The sequence below is a fragment of the Astyanax mexicanus genome, chromosome 7 (genome assembly GCF_023375975.1).
Source record: "Astyanax mexicanus isolate ESR-SI-001 chromosome 7, AstMex3_surface, whole genome shotgun sequence".
Lineage (NCBI taxonomy): Eukaryota > Metazoa > Chordata > Actinopteri > Characiformes > Acestrorhamphidae > Astyanax > Astyanax mexicanus.
In genome coordinates this window covers 35,065,541-35,084,478 of record NC_064414.1, presented here as the reverse complement: position 1 = coordinate 35,084,478, position 18,938 = coordinate 35,065,541, and the positions used below count along the sequence as shown (strand labels likewise).

General features: G+C 36.4%; 1 protein-coding gene across 4 annotated transcripts in view; it reads left to right on the top strand.

Moving 5' to 3' along the window:
- The window catches only part of ldb1a (LIM domain binding 1a), a 34,562-nt gene extending 16,622 nt beyond the window's left edge, over positions 1-17,940 (top strand). The window contains exons 4-13 of one of the 4 annotated variants that reach the window (XM_049481189.1): positions 10,984-11,086; positions 11,227-11,271; positions 11,387-11,462; positions 11,859-11,964; positions 12,089-12,261; positions 13,365-13,487; positions 13,867-13,950; positions 14,395-14,518; positions 14,602-14,744; positions 15,378-17,940. In XM_049481189.1, coding sequence (XP_049337146.1) covers positions 10,984-11,086; positions 11,227-11,271; positions 11,387-11,462; positions 11,859-11,964; positions 12,089-12,261; positions 13,365-13,487; positions 13,867-13,950; positions 14,395-14,518; positions 14,602-14,744; positions 15,378-15,608 — 1,208 coding nt within the window. In that variant the 3' untranslated portion in view covers positions 15,609-17,940. Of the gene's footprint in view, positions 1-10,983; positions 11,087-11,226; positions 11,272-11,386; positions 11,463-11,858; positions 11,965-12,088; positions 12,262-13,364; positions 13,488-13,866; positions 13,951-14,394; positions 14,519-14,601; positions 14,751-15,377 lie in introns of all 4 variants that reach the window. The other 3 variants (XM_049481188.1, XM_049481190.1, XM_049481191.1) reach the window with 3 other exon arrangements.
- The last annotated feature ends 998 nt before the right edge of the window (positions 17,941-18,938 follow it).

Here is an 18,938-nt window from a genome sequence, read left to right as displayed (position 1 = left end):
TGGGGTTGCATAAATAAATGTAGCTGTCATTCGAAATCACTATGGATCATTTCTGTTTGTCACACAAAAGGATAAAGATAGCTGCCATTTCAAATGGTAAAAAAACTGACTAAGTTACAAAGAGGATGATATGACAGCGATGATGTGATGTTCTGGAAAAGCCGGCGCTGAACTAAAGCAGATCTCATCCTCTGAGCTGAATTATGGTTTAATTTAATAGAGAGAGACATGTCTGAAGCTAGGTCAGTCGGGGGTTGATAGGCTTCTGGCTCTAAATGAGATGATGGCTTGCCTCAGCACTTGTCCAAAGTAGGCTTTCAGCTTACTTCAGCGCTGTATAGCCACAGGAAGCACAAAGTAAATGGCACATAAGATGTGTCCAATAAGAGTAAGAACAGACTGTAAATGTCTGGGAGGATCCACACCACATGGTCATTTGACCCAGATATGACTCCTGCTTTGGTGGAGTTATTATATAAAGGTTTTCTGGCATCAGGATTTGCTTCAATAACTTACAGAGCTATTGCAGCCACCAAAAACAATCCATAACCTGGTTCTTTTACTTTGAAAAAAGGTCGCTCAAATGGTTCTTCAGAAGAACCACTTCATGTTCTATAAGTAGACATGTTTGTAATAAAGATGTCTGAGTGTGAAAAAAAAAACAGCTTTTCTCTTTGGTCCTTCGGAACTGTTTTTTTTTTGGAGTAACTGTCTCTACTGTCCTCAGGGAACTTTCTTCAAGATTTTAAAGCCCATTTGTGAGGATTTGATTGCACTTAGTGAACTAAAGGTGAAATAAAAGTGAGGTCTAGATGTTGAATGAGCACTACCCCATCTCATCCCAAAATTAGATGGAGCATCCACATTACAGAGAACACAGTTTCACTGCTCCACAGCTTGGCGCCTGCTAGCCCACACCTGGCTTTAGGCATGGTGCCAATAGGTTCATGCTTATTTGCTGAAAGAGTCCTGTTCTCTTATGGTAGATGTACTTTTCTACACATTTGTGTTAGCAACTGTTGCCACATTCATTCATTCATTCATTAGAAAGGATGTCCACAAATATTTGTACATTTAGTGTATTTTGAGTGATGTCAAACATTTGATTGACCCCGTCTTTAATTGTGTGTGATTTAAGCTCTTGTATGACAGATTCATCTGTCTGCAGTAATGTTATTTCTTTAATAGAGCAATTCTCCCTGGTTGTGCATTAAACAATTTGGCCTTCTGTCAGTGTTTTGAAGGTTAATGTGGAAACTGGTGGAGTGTTGTTTCCTGAGTGAACACAAGAGGGCAGTAATTAACTCCATAATTAAACAGATCCAGACAAAACATTTCCTATTAATGTGATTTTATTTGATGTCCTAATGCATGTGATTAGGACATCTGTGGGTCTGATTGTATGCCCCTCTTAATTTTTGCAATGATTATATGTGTGGTTAAAAGCATTTTAATATTAGCATTGCCATAACAAAGCCTTATTTACTTTAATACATGTTAATGTTATAGGATTGTATTCCAAATATTGTTTTAATTCAGCACGTTTACAAATAGGACCATTTTAAAATACAGTGGCAAGTCAGCATCAGATCATTTAACACATTGAAATCTAGGTTTGTCATTTTATTGCTAACTGCTACCTAATGCAGAAACGATAAAGATTTACTTGGTAATTAGCACATTTTGTGGCATCACACAAGACTTTGTTTTAGGGTTTATCAAGCCGACGTAGTATGTTTCAGAGTGAAGAATATTCTGAGCCTACAGACATTTTTTTAAGTGTTTATGTACAATAAGTTACAAGGTTGGGTCTCCGCAGATTACATTATTGAGACTTAGGTGCCTATGCCTCTCTTGGACCATCTTTTCTAGGTGCTGGCCACTCTGGAACCCTGTTGTTGTAGATGCTCTTACCCAGTCGTCTAGACAGTCTGACCAGTCTGGCCCATGTTAAAGTGGCTCAGATTCCTATGCGTACCCATTTTTTCTGCTTCCAGCACACCAACCACAAGAACTTACTGTTTATTAATATGTATATCACATCTATTGACAGATGCCATTAAAACTTATTAATAATTTAAGTGGATTTATTGCCTTTTAATATGGCAGTGAATATATAACTTTTAAATATGGAATAATGATGGCTTTAGTTCATTGTAGAGGAGAAAATAATAAACTTTTTTTTACATATTGTCCATTATTGAGACAGTAATGATAATCAGAATGCAAATAATGTAAGCATATTAATAGTAGTAATCAAGTCCTAATAATTAATCTTTCTGTCTAATTCATTCACTATAATATATTTGTATGACTGTTTATGTTTGTAGCTTATTTGTTTGTTAATTTACTATTGTTTTATATATAAGTTTAAATTGACAGATTATTTGTTTGTACTGAAAGTTTAAAGTTTATGCTAAATTAAACTTTATGGTTTATTTTCTTGTGGCAGTATATTCTTGAAATTAATCAAATATTTTTATCAAATAGTGTTTCTTCATATCGCCAAGTATATTTTCATATACAGCTCTGGAAAAAATTAGGAGACCACATACATTTCTGAATCGGTTTCTTTGATTTTTCTATTTATAAATATATGTTTGAGTAAAATGAACAATTTTTGTTGTATTCTATAACCTACGGAAAACATTTCTCCCAAATTCCAAATAAAAATATTGTCATTTAGAGCATTTATTTGCAGAAAATGAGAAATGGCTAAAATAACAAAAAAGATGCAGAGCTTTCAGACTTCAAAATAATGCAAAGAAAACAAGTTCATATTTATAAAGTTTTAGAAGTTCAGAAATCAGTATTTGGTGGAATACAACTGGTTTTAAATCACAGTTTTCATGCATCTTGGCATGTTCTCCTCCACCAGTCTTACACACTGCTTTTGAAAAATGTTATGCCACTTCTGGTGCAAAACTTCAAGCCGTTTAGCTTGGTTTGATGGCTGTGATTATTAATCTTCCTCTTGATTATATTCTAGGGTTTTTCAAATTGGTAAAATCAAAGAAACTCATCATTTTTAAGTAAAAAGCTTTTTAAGTTCTGTTGTTGTTCAAAACAAGGCTGTTTGTAATTTCCTCACAATAAAGCACAATTTATTGGCACTAAAGGAGCTGATGCTGAGAGCGGCATGCACCTTGGTACCACTGTGCACAGTGTGTTCATGGCATTGAGTGAAGGTCCTGTAGCACTGATTGGAGTATTTTGGCATGTAGGCAGTGAATTTGTACTGCAGTCACTCCTCTGTTGTAGTTAGTATGGCCCTCACATCCCGCGCCTGTCACCACAGCATTATCGCGCTCTGCCAGGCGTGTAGCTGTGAGCGGCCGGGGTGAGGAGAGGAGAGGAGCAGCTTCTGCTTTTGGGGGCCGCTGAGACACACCATATCAAAGAGCCCCTGGAGCTCAGAGAGGAAAGCCTCATCAGGGGGAGGAAGATTTTGTCAGCCGCGGCCGGGTGGTGTACAGTTTTTCCCCCACGGCGACTTCTCTTATCCAAAGCAGAAGATTCAAACCGAAAGCAGACTCACAGCAGATGAAGGATGTTCTTATTTCATCAGGAAACCACGCGCTGTTAGAGCCATCACTGCTGTTTGTCTACAAGCAGCAGTGACATTTTCACTGGCATATGGATAAGGAGATTGGCTTTTAAATAGGGTATATTCAGGGCTGTCTTTTTGAAGCAAGACTCTTGCTTGTCTAAAGGTTGTTATTTTAAGTATTTTTTTCTAATAGAACTAAATGATGTGGAAGCAACTTTACATCCCTCTTCAGATGCAAACAGACAAGAGAGAGTTCTTAATGCAAAAACGAGAAATCAGTAACCTGAAGAAATACATTTGGAGGTGTTTTCCTCTTCAATTACACCATCATTGCTTGTAAACAGTAAAAAAATTCATTGAGGCATGCTGTATCCATTAAATTAAACTGTAGAATAAATACATACAAATGAAAGTTTTTTTTAATGGGGTTGTGCAAATATGTTAGTCTTGCTATGTAGCTACAGAGCTAATGTAGCTAAGAAATTACATGTTTGTGGCCCATTCTAGCATTGCAGTTACATTTTATATTTGGAAAGATTTTACTTATCAGACAGCTCTTTTCCTAGTTTAAAAGGTTTTAACTGTTGAATGATAACTGATTTTTTACCATTTGGAGCTAATAACTCCACGTATTTACCTCAAACTAGATTCTACACGGCATGTCTCAAAACTGAATTTTATATGCTTACAACTTATTGTCATATTATCAACATTTATTAAAAACTGAATATCACAAGAACACATCCCAGCTGGCACATAATCAATGTTTAATGTTCAATGGTTGTGCTAACGTTTCAATTTTAACGTTGAATTAACATAATGCCCTTAACCTTCTGCCTTTTGAATCAGCATTTTACATTTTATCACCATATAATTTCTAAAAGTTGGATGGAGGAATGAAACTGTGTTTTCCTTCTATTTGCATTAACTGCTTTTTAATTTAACATCGTGTTTAGGTTCTAATAGCTTTATAGTTTTAGTGTTTTTGAGATCAGATGTTGAATCAGATTGGTAGTGATGGGTAACTTTCATTATACTCAGCTTTACTGCAGTGATGTAAGTTTATTTTTAACACTTTGTTAACCATAGGATTTTCCCATTTTAGTGAGCTATGGTTTATTAAAGGTTGAATGTATGACTTTGAAACAACGTTGCTATATCAATGTTGATTCACTTTTCAAAATCAATAGTTGATTCAAGGTTGATTTAACCATAACATCTACGTTGATCAATGTTGATTCAACGTTTATTCTACTTTGAAATGCCAGCTGGGATTTGACAAATATTTAATATACTGCTGATGTATTTTCAGCATTTTATACTTATAAAGTGTTTAGAATTTGGACATATCGTCAGAGGAAATAACATTCTGCATTATTAATAGTGAAATTGTAATGTTATTAGTGTTATTGTTTAAATCTGGGAGATAGAAAACGTACCCCAATATTAGAATTAACTTTAACTAATATCTTACCAGGAAACTTTGTAAATCATCAGATACTTGCTTGCAAGATGTTGAGTAATCTTAAAATGTTATTAGACATGGTATGACAACATTATCCATCAATTTATTAAAAGTGTATACAGATTTTAAATTTCTAGAGACCTTCAACTGTTAGTTGCACTACATAGCATTTTCAGTTTTTGATTTAACGCCACTATTTTTTAGAAACACAGTAAGACGATAGTATTATTTGTATGTGTAATAAGTTATGTAAAATGTGCACTATGTATATGCTATTTGGAGGTTGTAAGCTTTCATTACCTCATACATTATTCTGTTAGCTTGAGTGCCAAACTATAAAACCAAACATGGCTTGGTTGATTAACAACATTCTGGAATGAGAAAGCTGTGTACATTATCTGTCCTTCTTGGTCTTTACACTTTTATGCCAGTAGATGGAGCTGCTTCCTTGGTGAGCTGCCCTCACATTGAGAGAAGACTGAAGGCAGTGCTTGTATTAAAGAGGACATAGCCCACATCCCAAAGGCTCACATGTGATCCTCAGCCAGTCAGGCATTATCAGCTGAGGCTGACCAGCTGTCCACTGGCCACATATGTTCAGTTAGGGGCAAAGCAGAGATAATGGTAAAGAGTGTGGTTGTCTGTTCCAATAACATGCTAATTGGTGCTCATGGGGGAGATACTGTGTGTTATTGTAATGCTTTTAAGCAGCCCCCTCTAAAGCTTGTGAGCTTAACTCACAAAGGAAATACTGTATGTCAAACCCTGTATATCAAGACTTTTTTTTTTTTTATTGTGTATATGTGTGCCACATGACTTACGGGTCTGTGATCATTCATAAAGTGCTCATAATATATTTTAATCCATGCAGGAATTTTCATACCAGTGTTTGATAACAAAATCCAGTTTAAGACCATCATCTTTTGCTTGTAGGATGTTTCACGTGGTTTAAGCTGGTAGTTGATGATTAACATGATTAAAAAGCAGCAGGTCACCCAGGTGAACACATAACCTCCTAGGCTGGAAAACTGGCTAAGCAGCTTTTGACCAGCATACTGTATGCTACATTTGATTTTTGTCATGCTGGTTGTCTAGCTTGATGATAAAGGCAATGTTGGTTTGGTCTTGCTGGTCTACCAGCATAGTCAAGTTTATTCGTCATACTTGTGCAAACATGCCCTATGCTGGTCAAGAATTTAGCTCTGGACAACCAGCTTAAACAATTTAAGCCAGTCAGGCTTAGGAGGAAAATAACAGTCCACTGTCACATTTAAATATGATATGCAGCACTGGAAAAAAATAAAATATCACTTTAGTTTCTAAATCAGTTTCTCTGATTTTGCTTTTTATAGGTATAGGTTTGAGTAAAACGAACATTGTTGTTTTATTCTATAAACTACAGACATTTCTCCCAAAATTTCAAATAAAATATTGTCATTTAAAGCATTTATTTGCAGAAAATGAGAAATGGCTAAAATAACAAAAAAAGTTCATATTCATAAAGTTTTAAGAGTTCAGAAATCAATATTTTCATGTATATTGGCATGTTCTCCTCCACTAGTCTTACACACTGCTTTTGGATAACTTATTGCCATTCCTGGTCTAAAAATTAAGCACTTTAGCTTGGTTTAATGGCTTGTGATCACCCATCTTCCTCTTTATTATGTACAAGAGGTTTTTAATTTGGTAAAATCAAAGAAACTATTTGTTTTTAAGTGGTCTCTTATTTTTTTCCCAGAGCTGTAGTATAACATATACACAGGCATGACCATATGATGCAGCAGTATCCATCAATCCATCATGGATTTTTATTATATAGTTATTTTGTTATTTTGAAGTTCTTGGACTCAAATGTAGTGCATGATGTAACATTGCTTATCTTTTCTTATCTTTTTTTCCAAAGCATTTGGGGCTTTATGGTTGGATCTACAAGGCAGCTAATCCAGGCTGCAGCTAGAAAATGTGTTTGAGGGAGGAGGGCCGTGTGTGAAGCGGCGCTGCTGAACGCTTACCGGGGGGAGGGGTGGATTTAGCTTGGAGGGAATGCAAAGGGGCTTGATGCACAAGACGAGCAAGGAAGGGGGTGTGGGGGTGAAGCTCGCAGGGAGCGCTTACATGCTATTGTTCGTGTCCTGTGCTTAGGAACAAAGGGGCTTGCTTGCCCAAGCTCTTTGCTTTTCTGCTTCTGTAAAGAAGGCCAGTCTTCTCGGCTGGTGTTGCTGCTGCTCCTGCAAATCGGTAAAGGACTGGATACAGTGATTCCCTGCGCCGTGGCCTTTTTAAGATGGTGAATGCTGCTGCTGTGGTTCGGTTCTTCGGGCTCCAGGGGTTGTGATCGGGCTTAGAGAGCCGCAGGAGCGCGGACACTTACTTCTTCCTGGACAGGTAGCTACCCTACCCTAGCTAGCTTGCTAGCTAACAACGTTAACGGTAGATAACGCAATAGCCTGGCTAGCTAACCTAACTATATGACTATCATAAGCTAGAGAAGTATGTGTGTAGTTTTCTTTAAGACGCGCAGGTCTTACAACTGAGGTTATAGTCTGAGTGTGAGTTAAAAAGAGTAGTTAAGAAAGAGCCTTGTTGTTAAACCATGCGAAACAGAGGTAACAGTTAGGCCTGAACTAGGCCGTCTGGAAGAGCAGGAGAGCTAAGCTAAAGCTAACCTACAGCTCTGGAAAAAATTAAGAGACCACTTCAGTTTCTAAATATAATTTTGCTATTCATAGGTAAGCTAAATGTTTGAGTAAAATGAACATTCTTGTTTTAATCTATAAACTAAGAATATTTTTCTTAAATTCTGAAAAAAAAAAACATTGTCAATTAGAACATTTATTTGCAGCAAATAAGAAATGGCTGCAATAACAAAAAAATATGCATAGCTTTCAGACCTGAAATAATGAAAAGAAAACAAGTTCATATTCATAAAGTAATTTGGTGGAATAACCCTGGTTCGTAATTACAGTTTTCATGCATTTGGGAATGTTCTCCTCCACCAGTCTTACACACTGCTTTTGCATTATTATGCTTTTGGCATATAATTATGCCACTCCTGGTGCAAAAAATCAAGCAGCTCAGCTTTGTTTGCTGGCCTGAGATCATTCGTCTTCCTCTTGATTATATGCCAGAGGTTTTCAAATTGGTAAAATAAAAAAAAAGTCATCATTTGAGTGGTCTCTTATTTTTTTTCCAGAGCTGTGGTTATTTAATTTAGTTAGGTTAACTAAACTGGTAAGAGGACTGGTCGTCCCCTTGTTCCTGTAGAATTTTCACCTAAACAGGGTAACTATCTAACGCTAATGTTTATTGTTATTTCCGTTGAGGAGATGCATATCTAGCTAGGTTTCTTAACTGAAGTGAGAGAAGAGAATTGGAAGGACTTGTACAACCAGGAATTTAGATCAGATTACATGTACTGTGTACATTTATATGCAGGGAAAAACAACAACAAACTACAGCATGTTGGGTCTGATGAGGGTACCTAGGTAACCCCATGTAGCTTAGTGATGGTAGTGATCTTCATCGTGTCTTTTTTTTTTCATTTGAATATAAGGCAGCTAAAGCTACATTTTACATAAAGTATCAACTACTTTGTTGTTTTGAGCAGTTCACACCAGTGTTGAAATTATACATTTAATTGCTTTAAACCCTCCGTTTAGGTACGGTTGCTGTGAAAAATAGATAGTTACTAAATCATGTACATTCGTGTACTTTACTATTTTAGGGTTAAAAGGAAAACAATTGAGGAAGAAGAAGAATAGTAAAATGCCTAATGCTGTGATACTGTAAAGCAGTAAAAGCATACAAACTTGCGCTGACTGTTAAGTTAAATTATTGTAAATGCAAAGCATGTGGAAAGGCTGCTTGTTAAATGGCCCTGGTTCTTAGTTCCTTATTCCATCAGTATAATTCAGAAAGAATATGTAAAGTTCTCTTCTGTAAGGAAGTACAATATATCGTTTCAGTGCATTTACAATGCTATTACAATCAAAAACAAACACAAAATTCCAACAATCACAATCAATTATTTTTTTATTATATACAGCAACCCTAGTTCTCCTAGCTGCACAAGAAAGAAAACTGTCATGAAGTAAAATCTCGTTTACATCTGAAATCTTCACACTTGTATTTCCCCTGAAATCCAGTCTTGTCTGCCTTTAAATAAACAAGCTGTATCTGGTGTATCTGTCCCTTGTAAAATATGCATATAAAACCACATGCAAAAACTGCATGCCGAAAGTTTTCTGATAACTTCACTGTAAATGTGTGTGGCTAAACTGTAGTACTCTGAATGGGTTAGTATTTGTGAATGCATTGTGTTTTGAGCTTGGAAGTGGTCATGTTTTGAAACATTAATGCAGTGTACACCAATTAAAAAAAGTAAAATGTGTTTTTACTGTGCTGTAAGTAGGGGTAAGCGATATGGCTCTAAAATAATATCACAGTATTTTATGGTATTTTTGTGATTACGATACTCTTGGCGTTATGACAAAATACTGAATTATAAAAATTATTTAAAGAATACACTACTGCAACAAAATTATGATATGGCACACCGCTAACTGAGACATTAAAAAATTCAAGAATTTTATTAGATTTATAACAGAAGTCAGTGAAGGTCATGATACTAATATTGCATTCTCCATATATCTCCACATATCTTGGATTAAAGTAAAATAAATGATACTGGATAGATATGATCTGTTTCTAGTAGTTCTATAATGAGAACAGTGTGAATTTTTCTTTTGCTTAAACAGTATATAATGTAGTGACAGTTAGAGGTGGGTGATATGGCACAATATTTTGGGGTATAATATTGTTAACAATATTCAAAATGTTGGCAATATTATTGTGTACAATGTGATATTGCACACCCCAGCTATGTGCCACATTATTTTTGTTGTAGCGGATACACTTTATTTTTATTTGAGCTTAATTTCCTTATGGTTAGCGTGACGTGCTTAGTGGTTTTGGGGTGTATAGTGTGACAAATATGACATTAAGGCTGGGTATTGTGTACGAATGACTGGCTTCATTCTGAATGACTGAATTTCCTGAAGAGCTTTTAATAACCAGTGGGTGGTGAAGGTTATTATTAAGGTGAATGGAGCCTCTGGGTGTAGGGAAATGTTTGCATGTTTGGCAAGATCTGTGGGGGATGGGTAAAGGGTATATCAGCCCCTTATGCCCTTACCTGGTTACTTGCTTAATTTTATGGAAGGTGCAAAACAGACAGCTGCATCCAGTGTCAGTTTAATAGTAATAATACATTGTTTTAGCTTATTCTTCTTCATACAGGAGTCATATTAGGTGTTTTTATTTCTTGTTGATGACTGGCCAGTTTCCTGGTTAGGAATCCTGTCAGGACTCTGTATGTCTGATTTGTTTAAAAATGATTTGCAAACCATAGCTTAACAGGCAGGAGTTCATGGTAGTAGAGTAGAGTAGTAGAGAGGGGGATGGGCTAAAGTAAGCAGCAGATAGACCCAGTGGTCACATGATGCTGTTTGTATGCAGAAAATAGGGCATTTCATTTGCAGGCCTTACACATGAAATCAGTGCTCCTACTTCGGTACATGGTGTGGTCAGAAACCAACTGCAAAGTACTAAAAAAGCTGATCAATCACTGCTCTGTTTACTTCTTCTAAGTAGACCTAATGTTGTTTGGTCAATTAAGGTCATGATGGAAAAATTGCCTGTTACCTAATTGAGAAATTGTGCATGACCACAACTAAGAATGCTGAAGCAAACATCTTTGTCTGCGTGTGTTTTTTTTTTTATTATTTTGATTAAAATTCAGTAAGTGGATATATTAAAATGTAACAGAAGTAAAAACGACAGTTTAATAGTTAATAGATTATCAACGGAGGCAAAGGTAGTCTTTGTATCATGTTTGTTTATTGGTGTGTTGTGTTTATCACTTGTTCAAACCTGAAATTTAAATCTCTTCTTCTTTCATGTACTGTAGGCTGTTCGTCCAAGTCGTTCAAGCTGTACTCCCCAAAGGAGCCTCCCAACGGTAGTGCCTTTCCCCCTTTTCATCCTGGCACAATGCTGGACAGAGATGTGGGGTAAGTGGTTATATCAGTGTAGTAATTCTACTAATTCTATTCTGGTGTTGTGTTTTAGCATTTATCAAGACATATGGCTGACAATTAGCTTGTAAACCCTCATCTTATGACCTTGACCATTTATATCTCTTACATTGCAGACCAACACCAATGTATCCCCCCTCGTACATGGAACCTGGGATAGGGTAAGTTTAACCCAGTTTGACAGTCACTGATTTGTTGACCCCATGGTACATTTCAGTTTTATATTGTTCTTATTAATATTAATGCAGTTCCAATAATGTGGATGTTTTGTCACAGAAGGCACACGCCGTATGGAAATCAAACAGACTACAGGATATTTGAACTCAATAAACGGCTACAGAACTGGACAGAGGTGAGACGAGTATTATTACTGTAAAAGTCTTTCTGATTATACTGACTAATAAATTTAATAATTTTGAGTAGGCATGTCAATAACAATGTTTGTTTGGACAATATACTGTCCCAGAAATTATAATAAGTGATTTTATTACCATTTTAATACTATTATATGCTACTCATGTAATTATAATAGTATAATATTGCAATTACACAATTAAAAAATACTAACCTGTGGTACTTAAGACTATTCGGACATTGCAATTGGAATATAGGTGAAAACATCCTAAATAAATAAATAAATACAATTTTAAACAGAGTCAGCAATTTGATTATATCCAGTTAGTAGTGATAGATAATAATGTAACAATACTGGTCTAAGTTTAAGAAAATACTGTTTATTTTATTGCAGCAGGACTGTGACAATCTGTGGTGGGATGCTTTCACAACAGAGTTTTTTGAAGATGATGCAATGTTGACTATCACATTTTGTTTGGAAGATGGACCTAAAAGATATAGTAAGATGTCTTCACACTTCAAATAAAACTGTATACCAGATATCTTTATTATGTTTTATTAATGTGTTAATTTTATCTTTCTAGTCACACCTTTTAATATATTTTATTGTTTGTGTTTGTGCAGCAATTGGCCGGACGTTAATTCCTCGCTACTTCAGAAGCATCTTTGAGGGAGGAGCCACTGAACTCTTTTATGTACTGAAGCATCCCAAGGAGTCCTTCCACAGCAACTTTGTATCTCTCGACTGTGATCAGTGCACCATGGTCACGCAGAACGGCAAGCCCATGTTTACACAGGTAACTTCTTTCTTTGGAAAAATGGAGGAAATTTGTGAATTATTGTCTTATGCCTTTTTTAGAATGATCACAGCTTGTGTTTTTTCAGGATGTGTTTACGGTTACTACTCTGTTATAATACAAGCCTCCAGAAGTTGGTGTTTTTTTTTTATTAAACACATTCTTTCCTCTACCAGTGACATTGTCAAGTACCACTGGCTGCAGCACAAGCACAAGAATGATCAAAAGCATGATTTCTTTCTCACAATCTTACAAAAAAATTCTCTGGCGGTTTTCTTGGTCTTGGTCTTCTTAAATTGACCTTCAGCTTTCCAGTTAACTTTCGTTACTTACGAACATTAAACTCCTGCTCGTCTTTTTATAGACTCTTGACTTTATGAGGATCAGTACATCAGCTCTTCATAAAACTTTGAACTCTTAGTGTTTGTGAATGAGTCTTACCCCTAACCTTTGTTTGGCGCTTTTTTCTTTTTTTAACTCAAAATGTGTAAAACAACAACAATATACAATCTTTTATTGTTAAAACTATAATAGAATATATTTTTGTTTTCCTTCATCTAATGTTTTAACTAGTTTCTGTACCAACTCACTTTTTTCATTACAACAGGGGAGACATTTTTGTTTACATACAAAATAAGTAGAGTAATATACTTAGGTAGAGGGTGTTATAATAATTCCAAAAAAATTTTATTGAACAGCAGTTTTGTTCAAGGGAAACACAACACAAATACAACAATATCCACCGCCTTCCAAAGAAGAGGATCTGTATCTGTTGTTGAAGACTGTGATGTACACAAACATCAGCATTCTTTTGCGGCAAAACCAACACCATTATGTCCTTACTAGAGAAATGGCTCTGTAATGAATTGAACTACAATGAATGACTGTTAAGCATTTAGTTAATGAATTGAAATGAATTGTGGTGTCAGTCAAGCACACTTCTCTGTGATCTGTGATCTTCTGATGGCATAATACCAAAGCCATTTATGATTTTCTGCAATAAACTACATACATTTCAGATTTGAAAGTATTACGTTTTTATTACAAAATAGTTTTTTTGTTTTGTTTATTTAATTTTCTTCTATATGCTTTCATTTGTTCAGGTTTGTGTAGAAGGAAGGTTGTATTTGGAGTTCATGTTTGACGATATGATGCGCATAAAGACGTGGCACTTCAGCATCCGACAACACCGAGAAGTCGTACCACGCAGCATACTGGCCATGCACGTGAGTGTGCTTTCAGTCTACTTTATTATCTTTTAAGAAAGTTTTATTTTTTAGACTGTAAGTCATAAGAATATGACCCCCTCATAACCTAGACAAATTATGTTATCTAGGTTTTTCTGATAGTGCTGGTATGTTGCTGGTGTTTACAGTTTTACTCTTTAATCATTTGCGTAAATAATGTCTGTCTCATCAGACTTAGTAGGTTTGCATACATTGGTTTGCAGAAATCTGCGTGGTGCAGCTTTTGCTTTCTCAATCATTTGCATTTTTTCCAAAGTAGTTCTCTCATACAAGCTACTGCATGTTTGAGAATGTATTTTACCTGATATCATCACAAACACGTTGTGTTAAATAGATGTGAATTGTGCTGTTTTGACAGGCCCAGGACCCTCAGATGCTTGACCAGCTTTCAAAAAACATTACAAGATGTGGATTATCTAATTCAACTTTAAACTACCTCCGAGTAAGTTTGCCATTGTGTCCTGTGGTGTTTAACTTGGTAACTAAGGAGTGGTGTTGGCTTTGCAACTAAGGCTGGTTTTCATTCCAATCAAGCAGGAGCACATCTGAATCAGTTTGTCTAGCTAGACCTGTTCCATAAACAATTGAATTATATGTTCTATAGAATATGTGATTGGTGAGAATGATGTAAAATGTACACTTTGGGAAATGTAACAGGCCACAATGCTGCTGTCGGTTTGCTTTTGATTGGTTCTTATGGAATTAATGTAAGCATCATGGTCCATTATGACTTTATAAGATCTAAAAGAGGGAAAAGAAAAACATCATCTGTATTTGTGTTTAATTTGTGTCATAATGCCCTGTTGGAGTCTCTAAACTGTAAGCAGTTGTAATTGTGTCTGTCTGTTGAGACCTGATTAGTATGGCTGCTGTGTTTTCTCCCCAGCTTTGTGTAATCCTGGAGCCCATGCAGGAGCTAATGTCCAGACACAAGACGTATAGCCTCAGTCCCCGAGATTGCTTAAAGACCTGTTTATTTCAGAAATGGCAAAGAATGGTTGCCCCACCAGGTAAAGCACCTGATATATATATATGATGTATTTAAGGCTTTAACGATGTTAACAGTAACTCATCTATGTTAATGTGCCTATAGCTGAGCCAGCAAGACAAGCACCAAACAAGCGGCGGAAAAGAAAGATGTCGGGTGGCAGCACAGTGAGTGCAGGTGGTGGCACCAACAACAACAGCAACAGCAAGAAGAAAAGTCCAGCCAGCAGCTTTGCGCTCTCCAGCCAGGTACCTGTAAGCATCTAATCTTTGACTTTTTCTCTTAAACAAACCTGTAGGTAATGGGCAGCACATGCATGGGTGGTGGGACTGAGAGCTTTGCATGTAGAGAAGTGAAATTGGAAAAGTTTAAAGAGAGACAGACCCAACATAGACAAGTGGACATGATCCAATGCTGGGCAGTCCCTGGTCCTTCAGGGCCGCAGGTCTGTGGGTTTTCTGTGCCGTTTGACAGTCGATCAGAGCCTGTTTTGTGTAGAGTGATTTGTGAGCTCCAGAAACAGCCAGTGATGGAGACCCGAGGTGGAATTGAACCCATGCAGCACTAAAGGATCAGGGATGCCCACCGCTGATCTTTTCTCAAAGACAGGTCTACACAGCTTATGTGTTCGAAGGCCACACTTGGTTATGGTTCCCGAAAAGACTAAAACGTTATGTTGGATTCCAGGTACGTTAGGTGGTAGCCATTGCTGAACTCTGTGTGCTGGCCTTCTTCGTTAGCATGGGCGCACATTGCTTTAGCTGTGAGGTCTTGGTGCCCTCTGAAGTTGCTGTAGGGATGGATGGATGGTGCAGTCCCCTTCATCCTCGAACACCCCGTGTTGCGGGGATAATGTTTGCGCCCCTTCCTGTCCCCTGCAGGATGTGATGGTGGTGGGCGAGCCCACTCTGATGGGAGGGGAGTTCGGGGACGAGGATGAGCGACTGATCACACGGCTCGAGAACACACAGTTTGATGCAGCCAATGGCATCGATGACGAGGACAGTTTCACCAACTCTCCAGCCCTGGGCAACAACAGCCCCTGGAACAACAAAGCTCCCTCCAGCCAGGAGAGCAAGAGCGACAACCCCACCTCACAGTCAGCTCAGTAGACCACAGCCCTCACTGTGGAGGGTTAGGGGAAGGCATGCAGTAAATAGAGGACATTTTTAAATTTCCGTCGTTTGATTGAAATGGCACTCGCGTTTTAGTTCTTAGAACCGGCCTCCCTACCATAGTGCTTTGCTCTGAAGAATCCCAACTGGCCAGACTCTGTTCTTCTTTAGCTTGTGAAATTGTGCTTTTTGCAAATTACTGTAGAATTAATCATCTGCATTTGATATTTGAATTATTCTTTTATTTCTCTGAAATGATCTCACTGTGCATTTGTGCCTGAGAGAGAGAGAGAATCTAGTTTTAGCCCTAGAAAAGAATCAGTGTCTGGTCTGTTTGAGTTCTCTGAGCTTGAGAACAGCAGAGTTAGTGAAGGCAGCCATGTCTGTGGGTTCTTGTTCCAACCTCGGGTCTCTGGGTGCTGTGCTTGACAATGCATGGCGGTTTCTGTTGTGCTCACTTCACAGAAAAGGGTCTTTTGAAAATTATTTTTGAATATTATTTTGTTTTCTTATTTAAGCATCTGATGATAAACATTATGCGCACCTCAGATTCAAAACCAGCTCCTTCTTATTTGATTTCACTTTATTTCAAACAAGAAAGAAAAACCTGAATTATTTGTTTTGTAGGACCTGGTTGGAACAAAAACCTGTACAGTTCCGGAGCTTGAGGACCGGAGTTGAGAACCACTACGTCTTTTAAAAATAAATAAATAAGTGTAAATCTTGATGGTACTGGAGTACTGGTCATGCTCAGTATGGTCATATGCAGAAGTTGCCTACCATGAACCCAGGCTCAAAAGAGGAGTTTTATTGATTTTTTTTGTTTTGTTTTGTTTTTTTTACATTTGTTTTTTTTGTTTCATTTTTATATATCAATTTGTAAAGGTAAAATTATAAGCAAGTTAAAACACCCTGACTATCCTTTGCACTGTTGTCACTGTATTCTCAATCTATTTTTCTTACAAAATTCTAGTACATTTTCTTCTTTTTATCCTTCCCTGTTTAAAAAAAAAAATGTTGAATTTGACTAAAGCTGTAACTGGAGAATGGTAGAGATTTATATATATATATATGTATATATATAATGCTTTTTATTATTTTTATTATTATTATTATGCTTTACACATTTGAGATAGGCAAGTTGACTTCCTTTTAAATGTGTGCTAAAGTTAGTTTTATCACAGCATGTGTGTCTGGAAACTGCATGTTTCAGACATCTATTCCCACTGTACTGTACTCTATATGTCAGTGCCCATATTCTTTCTAGGAACTATTAAGTTGATGTCTGTGACAGATTTTTAGTTTTGTCAAGGAAGCTCAAAACCTTCAGAAAATGGAAATAATGCTGACCAAATGTTCTCAAATTGCAAAGCATAATGCCTCATTCCCATTAGTAAATACTCACCATGTAATTATTTTAGTTTCCCAATATTTTTGGATTTTTTTTTTAAATGCTACAGACCAAGAAGCTATGAGCAAGATACTTTAATCTCAGCCCTTGTGTATTTGTTTCTATGAAGAATTCTTTTCATATTTTGTTTGTGTAATTGTGCTGTATATTTAAGACTGTAGCTATGTTCTGTATAAGTGTAATTGTATTTACTCTTCTTTAGAGCATCCCTGCGGGCGTGCGGTTTAATGTAAAAACGAAAACCTAATCATGCATTGTAGAAAATGTTTTTAGATGCATTAACCATAGTCACGTCAGCTTGTAGATCATAGTTTTATTTCAATGTATAATGTATTTATTATTTTTTTTTATCTTGCCACTTCATAATGTCTGGATACAATACATAGTCTTATGTAAAAAACTTCAATCTTTGGACAAATTCTCAATAGAAAATTTCTATGCTGCCTTTGTCCTTTTTTCCTGTATAACATAATTACACTTTAATTTCATGTGTGACATGTAAGACTATGAAATCATCAATGTTGTTGGTTTGACATTGTTGCACTGAATTTAAAGTCAATCCTTTTCGGTTTAAAAAAAATCCCTTGACATAAGCCATACTAGGTCTTAACACCAGGTGGCATTCTGCATTGTGGCCTCATTTGTAATGGGGGAAAGGAAAAAATAATTCACTTCTTATCAATTCAGCCAAGTATTCTGCCCAATTGTGTGGCTATTTTATATGAAAAATAAATACATTGTTCAGCTGACTCAGACAGTCCAGTGTTTGTTTGGGATTATTCACCAAATCAAAGGGGAAGCTCCTTTGTGTTCTTGTAGAGCCCCTTTGATAGTGGCTGTTTGATAAGTATATTTTTTTCTAGTGTCTGCAATGATGATTCATGTATGGTATTAATAAAAAATGAATTTTCACTTAAATCAGTGTTTACTTTTTATTTTGTTTGTATCATAAACTATTGAATGTGTTCTGATTGGCCATTTGAAGGTGACCTTTGGGTTAAGAGTGCAGTTACAGCTTTTTTCCTGATTGGATAAACGATGAAGCCAGAGTGTTTACAGGTACAAAGGTGAAGTTTCATGAGGAAGTTTACTACGGCTTACTGAACCTGAAGCAAGTGTAATTTACCCATGGACTTCCCAAAAGTTGAGTTGAATTCACAAATGCTTTTCTATTAAATAAACTCTTAAAACTAATGAAGAAATGTCAGAATTACAATGCTTTAAACTGCAAATTTGTTTACAACTCTGCTTTTATGATCATAAAATCCCACTGGCTTAGTAACAATTTCCTCCTAAAACAATTGGAGGATGAGGCCTAAATTGTTCCTTTAAATTGTTGAGTATTGTCCACTAGTCTTAGATGATTGTGTTCTTAAGAAACTCTTAACTGTTTTGTTTAATTTTACCCCTTGTCGTAAACAACGCAAGAAAACTTTTACAAGAGGTCAAAGATTTTTTGTACACAAAAGCTAGAAGTGACTGACTAATCTGTAGACACTAATGCTGTGTTGACTTGGAATTGTAAATACTAGTTCCCGACAAGGAACTTCCTTATGGACACTCAATCAACTCATAATTGCTAGTGAGAAATTCGAAAACTATTTTGATACCTGAGTTTCCGTGTTTAAAACCTTTTAACATAGCGGAGAACGATAGGAAATCAGAATGGTGGATAATTCTATATTTTTAACAAGGTGCTGTTGTGTTCATTTATGCTCTTATTTAAATCTGTACAATATGTGCATTTGACCTGATATAGAACGGTATTTATCATTTTTGTCCATAGCAAATTGACTACTCTGATAGTTTGGTTTCTCAAGAAGCAGATGAAAACAAGTAGTTTGGTTATGTAGCACCGACAACAAAGCACATGAATGTGACATACAGGAGGAAAAGTAGGATCTTCTGACTACCAC